The sequence below is a fragment of the Drosophila willistoni genome (genome assembly GCF_018902025.1).
Source record: "Drosophila willistoni isolate 14030-0811.24 chromosome 2R unlocalized genomic scaffold, UCI_dwil_1.1 Seg167, whole genome shotgun sequence".
Classification (NCBI taxonomy): Eukaryota; Metazoa; Arthropoda; class Insecta; order Diptera; family Drosophilidae; genus Drosophila; species Drosophila willistoni.
In genome coordinates this window covers 520830-529857 of record NW_025814050.1, presented here as the reverse complement: position 1 = coordinate 529857, position 9028 = coordinate 520830, and the positions used below count along the sequence as shown (strand labels likewise).

Sequence of the window (9028 nt, the reverse complement as noted above, 5' to 3'; positions counted from 1 at the left end):
CTTTATGGTCCAGGCCCATACGCACATAAGTATTTCAAATTAATGGCGACACTTCAAAATAATTATGAAGCACATGCCACCAACTACCCACTGTCGCCGACCTGCTCCGATTCCAAAGATACTCTACATCTGTATCTCAGGGAACCAACGGTGTGTGTACTTACAGCTGGCACTTTTAAGATGCTGCTGTGACATATTTATGAAGTTCAATTATCATAAAATGCAAATGAAATCGTCATGGCCGACAACGTCAACCTCCAACCACTACTCGACTCCGGGGCTTGCCAGACCTTCTCCAATAAAACAAAAGCAAAAACAAGCCTAACCCGAGACCTCGGAGACATGGCCAAAATTAAGCAATTTACTTGCGATATCCGCCAGCATTCACGTTCACCCCTTGACCTTCCCTCATCCCACCACCTTTTGCCTTCATTCATGTTCTCAGGGGTAAAGAGTCGTGGTGAATTTTATCTGTCGACTGGCGCTATTAAAAGAAATTACGCTCAAAACTAAATTGCGGGCCAGCACAAAAGGTAAGCGTGAGGTGTTGCTGGGGAGGATTGGACTGGGTAGTGCGAGGTAGCTGCCGGTACCCCACCACCATTGAAATGAGAAACGATTATGTTGGGGCCCGGGCCAGCATAAAGAAATGCCAATGCGAACAAGAGGAAAACTTTTTAACTTGTTTGCCTTGTTGCTATTTACAAGTCCTGTGGGACATCCTTCCACCTCTACCCTCTTCGCCGCCTCAATCTTTCAACCAAATGCCGTAGCTGCTTTACCGCATTGCTGATGTTTGCGCTTTTCGCGCAATTTCCTTGTTTGGGTTTCGTCTCGTCTTCGGCATCTCACTTGTCGCCTTTTTTGTTTCGTTCCTCCAGTTGCCGTGATATGTTACCGTTAGTTTTCGCCCCGTCTTCTGCTTGGAATGGAAAGGGAAATAAGAATTGGAACGAGTATGTATGGTAATTTAGTGGGGTAATTTTGCGGGAGCTGATGCTGCTGCCTGCGGGTAGACTCCTAATTTAAATACCTACTTTAAATATGATGATGTACTAAGGTATCTTTATGATGATATCGAACCAATTTAGTTTTAATAAAATAGCTTTTATATAGCACAACAACACTTTGATCCGCAATATATTTACTTTTCGACAGTAAAAATGATAGATTAACTTTGGTCAGAAGTGTATATATATTCTAATTAGCACGAGCAATACACATATGTATATAGTCATATAGCCATGTCCGTCCTTACTTTTGGATCAATGCAATCTCGTCCTAGACCGTTACAGAGAGCTAACATTTTCCATGTAGAATTGTATATATTCCAGGGGTTGTATATCTCGGGTTCATATCCGGATCGGATAACTATATCATATAGTTCCCATACAAACGGCAAAGTCATCAACAGTGACTTTTCTCAATAACTTCCTTATTTTCTAGGCTAATGTCATCAAAATTAATATTTGTCAGTTTTGTGCACCTATTATTGAAGTTATTGATAAAATCCAATAGTTTCCAACGATCGTTTCTGTCGTTTTAGTGATATGTTATGATATAAACACTAAACACTATAGCCAGTCTGGCTGAATACGAGCTACACACTGTCACACACACAGCAACATATTGCCGACACGCAAAATATTTTAAAATTACCGGAATTTGAAAAAACAATATCGAAAAACTAGTTCTCAAATATTTAATTTTTTTTCTCTAGTCTTTTGGTTACATACTTACATATAAGTATGTATGTATTTAGGTATGAATAAAAATGTTTAAACGTTCGCACCATTCGAACGAAGCAGAACGCATTCTGGCAATTAAATGTTCATTATTTCTTCTTTAAATAAAAGAAAATACCATATTTTAAGAAAAAAGCTTTTCCGACCCTATACATATATATGTATATCTATTTAGCCTTGTCCAACCGTCCTTGAGTTTGTATCAATAACTAGATCTCGGAGACTATGGGAGCTAGAGCCATCAAATTTGGTACATATGTGGTACGAGTCCACAGTCTGCGCGGATATTTTTGCGATTGTATTCGGCAACTTTTTAACTAATGCGATTAAAAATAAATTTGGAAAACTAATATTCGTTGCCAATATCGAGCAACATACCAAATTTGACCAAAAAAGCACAATCGAAAGGAGAATGCGAAATAGCGCGGTGAAAAAAATAGCACTAAGCATATATTGTCATGGAAGAAAAGCATTTGCGCGAAAATTATCATTGAGAAACTCTCGTGTTTAGAAAAAGTTATTTTTTAAAGAAAAACATAGTTTAAAAACAAAAATAATAGCTATTATTTTAATATCGGTCGCGGATAGCATTGCAGTGATGAAAAAAGGAAAGTTATCCAAAAAATGATTAAAAAAAAGGCAAAACATTGGCCGAAATAGGTCGTATACTGGGCTGTTCCAACAAAATGATCAGTAACGCCAAGAAATTTGTCCCAAAAGTGGACGTCGCCATATTCGTCAACCGTCTGGTAAGACAGAGCAAGAAAGAGCCGTTTAAGCCAGCAACAGAGCTTAAAAAATATTTCAAAATTTCTGCATCTGTTGAAACCATACGTACTATTGTGGGATAGGATCTCGTATTTTCGTTCGGAGACCACCAAGTAAGGAGTACAGACCAATGTACACAAAAAAAAACAGTGGAGCACGGGGGTTAATATATGGTATGGGCGTGCTTTTCGTACTTTGAATTTCGCAACTTCCTATGGTGCTATTATTTCACCGCGGCTATATGTGTATATGTTCGTAGGTACAGTACCAAATGTCCCCGGTCGACAATGTCGCCGCATCGTCGACTATACCGACGTCGGCAGAATTAAACCATCCGCGGACATACCGTCGACTTTGTCGCTCAGTTGTCCCGATTGTCCTTATTGCTAGGCCATCTAATGTTAAATGTCGCCGGAACTCAAATGAGCGTGTCGCCGCTATGTCCCCCAAGACAGCGGACATGTCCCCGCAAACTCGAGTCTCCGCAGACGCGTACTGCAGGGTAGTTAAAGCACAACCCAACATTTGCACTCCGCTTTTAGCAGCTCATTAAAGACTTTTTCTTGACCAGAAAATTCAAATTTCAATGGGAATTTAAATATGATGATGAATCGATCGAAGTTTGCTTAAAATTTTTGCCCAACATTTCGAGCCTGCAGACTAAAAGTGCTAGATCCAGCAAGTCTCTTATAGAGACAAGTGCAAGTGTCTATCGTAATCGAAATATTCCTAAGCTATTCGTCAAAAAAAAAAGAAATAGTCATGAAAAAGAAGTTTGAAGATAAAAGGTGGAGTTTGGCGGTGTGTCTTAATTTGTGGTGGAATTTCCCCTTTTTCACCACACGAAGATCCGCTACTACCGAGATGGCTGTGATTCTTATTATGCCCTAGAGACACGTGACGTCGAAAATGATTTCAATGATGACGATTTTCAGATGGAGTAATAATTGTACAATTCTAGATTTGTAGAAAAAACGTTGGCGAGTTTATCTTATTAATTAATTGAACGCTCTGGCAACGTTTACCAACACTAAATATAAATCTAGCCGTTTTCTGAAGTTTGCGTCATCATTTTTCTTCTTTACGGGGAAATATTTACTCAAGCTACTCGGGCCCGAAACGCGCTTAAACTACATAAATTTGGTATCAAACGAAAAAGAAAAATTCCACGAGCAAGATGTTGCCAGATGCTGGAATACGCGGGCTTTTTAAAACATTTGTTCGCACTATTATCAACAAACGAAAATATTGTTGAGTTTATAATATTTCTTGATTTTAGAGAACAAATATAGTTCAAATTACAATATTCGGCTGCCAGGGCGGTCAAACAACGCGCCAAATAAAATCTAGCTTTAGCCGATTTTTTCACTTTTCAACACTGAAAACTCGAGTAGCTTAAGTAAATATTTACCTGGTCGGCTTTTGTCGGCCTGACAATTTACCATTTTGATAAATCACTTTAATCGTTTTGTGAGTTTTATCGAATCGAAAGAAACAGTGGCAACCCTAAACAGATTTCGCTTTGACAAAAAAAATTGCTGGCACTAAAGGATGATTCGCAAAGAACGTTTTTTCATCTGGTAAACCCCAAAAAAATTGGTAAAGAAATTTGAAATAATTCTTAATCTTATTGTGAGTTTTCCTAACAGTGTGACCAACATTTTTAACTGAATAGCCCAACATTGCAAATTCCGCAAATGAATATGTCGTCTTCAGAAAAAGAATGCCCAATTGGGAGCCCATCGCAGCCATCTTGCAGTAATGACAATGCAGTTTCATGTACAAAATCAACCAAATTGAGGGCGCCGTGTGTTGAATCAAACACAAATCAGAACTTGACTCACGATGTAAGCATGATGAGATCCAAATCCCCTAATAAAAAGAAAAAGTACGTTGATGATACGCATGCTTTGGCGACTGGAAAAGAACTTCAGATGCAGGCATTTTCAAATAATGAAGTCGATGCCATCTGCAAAAAAGATGGACATCCAGATATACTTGATGTTTCTACTAAGGAAAATTTAAATCTGAATATGAACGTGCAAGACGCAAAACGAGAAGATGGGGAACAACCGCAAACTTTATTAAAAAAAAAAGATATTCTAATCAATATTAAGGGTGAGATCATATCATCCGATAAAAATAAGAGTGAAAATACCACGGAAATTGCTCAAAGTATAAATATAAAAGACGACCCAACTTTAAATGAAGATGGGTCTCAAAACAATGTAAATGTTAAAAAAGAACATTTTGAACTCGAGCAAGAAACGATGTATAAAGTTGAGGAAATTGACGAATGTGCAGAAAACTCTGAACGATTGACTTTTATAAAGAGCGAAGTCAAAGAAAATGCCAGGGAATGTGGTGAATACGGTATCGTTGCAAAGGAAGAGCTGTCGAATCAATCCGTTAAGGAAGAACTGGAAGATGGCGAGGTCTCCGCCGATGATGAAAACGATAAGTCGACCGCCACGTCTCTCGACACACAAAATATCTGTCGTTTTTTCCTACGCAAGGCTTGCACTTGGGGCAGTAAATGCCGTTTCGAGCACCCCACCTCAAAGGATTATGGCAACTATGTTATGTTTGAAAAGAAGGAGCTTCCAGTGTCTTTCCCGCCCGTAGTGTATTCTCCAGGTATAAAAATACATGCATATCTTTATTTGTTTTAATTTTTCTTGACGTAGCTTTGTATTCATAAGTATTGCGTATTTTTGGTTTTGGGTTTCACCAGCGTGTTCTTTGGATTTTATTATTTCTAACTAGTCTGTACTTACAAGATTTAAATTATTATTTTTCCCAGCGTGGGCAGCGTACTCCTCCAATATTACGACCAGTTTGGAAAACTCTTTCGACAGCAATTTGCTATCCGTGAAACAAATGATGCAAAAGGCGGGTTATTTTCCTCCTACTCTAAATCGAAAATTTCAAGAGTCACCAGCAATGACTTTTAGTTTCAACAACAGTGCATATTATTATCCGCAGAATCAGCCCAGTTCCCCTGGGGAGCGCGTTACCCTTCTGCCAACACCATCGACCTCAGTCTCGGAAATCAAAATTCCACGTGCCTCGACGCCACTTCGAAAATCAAGAAGCCCAAAATTGCTTCCTAACCATCATCAAAAAGCCGCTGATGAGCGGATGCCATCGAAGAGTCGTAATTCGAAAAGAAAGTCTAGAAGAAGCAGAAGTAGTAGCAGCAGCAGCTCTTCTATATCAAGTTCGGAATCTTCGAGCGATCCTCAAGCTAGCGGTCGAAGCCATCAGCGTAAGAGCAGGTATTTCACTTCCAAGTCAATGAAAACCCGATGCCAACGGAGCCACATCCGGGGACCCCGAACACCCTCTCTTAGCCCGCCACGTGCTTCAGCGCGCAACGTAATAAATGCTCCACGGAAGAGACGTTTGATAAGCAGCAGTTCTTCAAGCTCCAAAGATTCATCTTCGACTTCCTATGACTTATCAACTTATAATTCATCATCTAGCGAATGCAACAAAAATCGTCGCAAAACCAAAAAAAAAACTTCGTCTAGAAAGTCTTCTGCCAGAGCTTCTGCAGGCAAATCCAAAAAAAAGGATGGATGGAAAAGCGGCAGGTCTAAAAAGTCGCGTCAAGAATACTTGTTAATGAAGCTCTTACTTGTTGAAGATCAAATTGCAAAGAGAAGAAATATGCAGTAACTTGACAATGCTGATGTCTCACATCACAGAACTCGGAATTTTCTTACATCTAACACACATCTAAATTTAAGAATCTCATACTGTAGCCGTTTAATAAGAAAAATACCTTATGAATTAAGTCGTTGGAATTGATCAATTTAATTTGTGTGAACATCTTGTATCCGTGAGCGGTGGGCAGAGGACGGAGAAGCACTGCAAGGCATAAACCACAACAACGCCGACCCCAACCAAGCCGACTGCAGTCCCAGACAACAGGCAAGACAAAGTTATACAATGATTGCAATAAGCGAGCGCATCTGTGGCAGTTCCTTTCGGTTTATGTGCATGTGTGAGTACTTTCTGCTAATATCCTTGTTAATATTATTAAACATTATTTATGGATTTGTTTAATTTGTATTTAGTAACGCTCTGTCGGCTCTGGCTCATGCTACGTGACTCCAACCCCTAACTCCCCTGCAAAACTTAAGATCTGTGGTCGCCGTCTGCCTTGCCAGAAGGCAACCAGCCTGCATTGCCAGCTGAGCCAAATGGCCGCATCGCTTGGATGTTGTTTGCTATCCTTGCTGTTGTGTCGTCGGCGCCGTCGTCCTGGTGGAACAATTACATGGTTTTGCCTAATGAATTTATCTGCTCATCAGCATCTCTACAGAGTTGCCATGGGTTTGGCCATGGCCCCTGTTCACTTTTGTTTATACGTTTGTGTGGGTGGCCTTCTGGTGGTAGCGACACAGTAAATTTTATGTAGATTTCCTTACACGAATTATGCTCATTCGCCTGCTTGGCGTACACTTTGTGATGCCTCTGTTTCTAATGGCTCCTTCCCTCACCATGTGTATGTGTGCGCAAAGTTTATCGAAAACAAAAACAAAACGGCAGTCATATTCTTTTCACTAGCATCAGAGCAAATAAATCATCATCGATTCTAAAATATCACGCAGAAAATGTTAAAACGGTGTGGTGTAAGATTATAATTTTAGTCGTCAGTAATCGAGTCAAAGTTCATCGGATCGACGTTTGACTCATTTCTATTTTAATGGCCTAAGCTGTTTATAAGAATTCATAATCATAATTGTATACCACAAATGTAGTATTTGTCTTAAACTTGAAAGAAAGCTACGATGAAAATAAATATTTTACATTCTTTGTCCAATTTATTTAGTAGAGGAACGGAACATAGGAAAGGAAACTCTTATATAAAATATTCATAATTCATATTATTCATCATTCATACTTTCTAGTTGTTCTTTTAGTTGTATTATTTCATCGTTTAGGTAGTGAAAGACGATGACCAGGGCTATGGTTAGACACTGAAGCAGAAGCAGCTAAAATAAAAATGAGACTCAAATTGAAATGAATTTTAGCTTTGTTTCTAAATCGTGGACTTACTAGGACAAAATTAGTTACTTTGAAGGGCCAAAGCGAAAAGAATTTGGTTTGAAATGTGTTTAAAAGTATCTCCTTCATACCCTTAGCCAGCGAATGTATGCTTTTGGGCAAAGAACTTCGTTGGGCAAGGACTGATTCCAGCTTTTGCAGAAATCCAAGTCGCTGATCAAACAAAGCAGCGTTAATAATAATGCTTAGTTACAAATAAGGTATAGCTACCTCTTTTTCCATCAAGACTTGAGCCAAAAGTAGGCACATGTAGTCACACCCAATACAAGCATAAATCGAGGCATTAGCCGCATAGAAGATGCGTTGTTTCCGCTCTTCGAACAAAAGATGCCAGCTATTTGTGAAGTTTACATAGGAGTAGGCTCCAGATAGCAAGCAATTCGCATTGATGGTGCATAGAAAAAGCAATGAGAATTGCATGTCCCTGAAGAAGAAGTTAAATCGGTTTCTTAGCGATTCCAGTTGCCTTCGTTTTAATTCCAGGCCATCTGAATTAGAGCGGGTAACCGGTGGCTGAGAGATACTGAAAGATGTGGACGCCGAGTCCGCTTCATCTCTCTTCAAGTTGGTGCTAAACTCCTCCACCACCTCTCTCTTCAGTTGCTTTAATCTCACGCATGAGAGCCACGCGAGAATGCAGTAAAGTCGCACAGATCCTCCTAGAGCCAGGTGTGGAAGGAAAAGAGCCATGCCTATCATGGCTTCTTGTAGAAGGGGCAACTTGAAATCCATTTTGTAGGCTATATAGACGCCAAATCCAAAGAGAACACTGAGGGTGGAGCCCAGAAAGCCATAAGCTATACTTTCTGCTTTGTTTAGGGCGCGTCCATCTGCTGGAAAAGATTCGATCAAGGAGTTGATCCCGACCACTGCTCTCGCAGATGAGTAAATGGCATAGGCGAATACCTTTAGTCCCAACATAAGCTGGACACGAGTTAAGCCATACAGAAGCGGTGACACATCGTGAAGCACTTTTAACATTGAAGATGGCCTAAAATGTTGGGCAAAACAGGCGGCGTATAGGCAGCCCAGAACAAACACATTTACAACTGCTATTAAGGAGATTTCAAACCGACGAGATTTCCTATCGAACCAATGCAACTGGTAGCCGGTCAAAATCAGCAGAATGTTGGTAGCCCGAAGCACGCGTGAGTAATTCATGTTCTTTTGACGATCGGAAACCAACTGATATACAGAGCTCAGCATTGTGGAACATTTTGGATCGATTTGGGGTTTTATCTGTTCATCGAATTGTGACAAAATACATGGAAGCCCATGAGTTTGTGAAGCGTGTCAAAGTTCAAACAAAAAATAATATGTACATATGTATATATATTTATGAGCGTACCTGGGCTAGATTTACTGATTAAACTTGAAGATAAAGTGATGTAATGGTTATCAAAAGCAATAATGCTGCCATTTGCAGCTCTCCTGAGATT

At 39.8% G+C, this 9028-nt stretch overlaps 2 protein-coding genes across 3 annotated transcripts; one reads left to right on the top strand and one right to left on the bottom strand.

Annotated features, from left to right (window-relative positions):
* Positions 1–3978: 3978 nt before the first annotated feature.
* Positions 3979–7348, top strand: LOC111519121 (zinc finger CCCH domain-containing protein 18). Of its 2 annotated transcripts, none has more exons than XM_047010822.1 (4): positions 3979–4093; positions 4163–5150; positions 5317–6522; positions 6596–7348. In XM_047010822.1, exons 2-3 carry the CDS (start codon positions 4211–4213, stop codon positions 6192–6194), a joined length of 1818 nt encoding a protein of 605 aa, XP_046866778.1. In that variant the 5' UTR covers positions 3979–4093; positions 4163–4210; the 3' UTR covers positions 6195–6522; positions 6596–7348. The 2 variants fall into 2 exon arrangements, with proteins under 2 accessions (XP_046866778.1, XP_023033954.2); XM_023178186.2 differs by having other exon boundaries at positions 3979–4112; positions 4189–5150.
* Positions 7349–7408: 60 nt separating this feature from the next.
* LOC6646703 lies at positions 7409–8769 on the bottom strand. The gene is made up of 2 exons (XM_002069332.3): positions 7800–8769; positions 7409–7516 (listed from the first exon to the last, which is right to left on the bottom strand). Exons 1-2 carry the CDS (start codon positions 8748–8750, stop codon positions 7409–7411), a joined length of 1059 nt encoding a protein of 352 aa, XP_002069368.2. The 5' UTR covers positions 8751–8769.
* Positions 8770–9028: the final 259 nt, after the last annotated feature.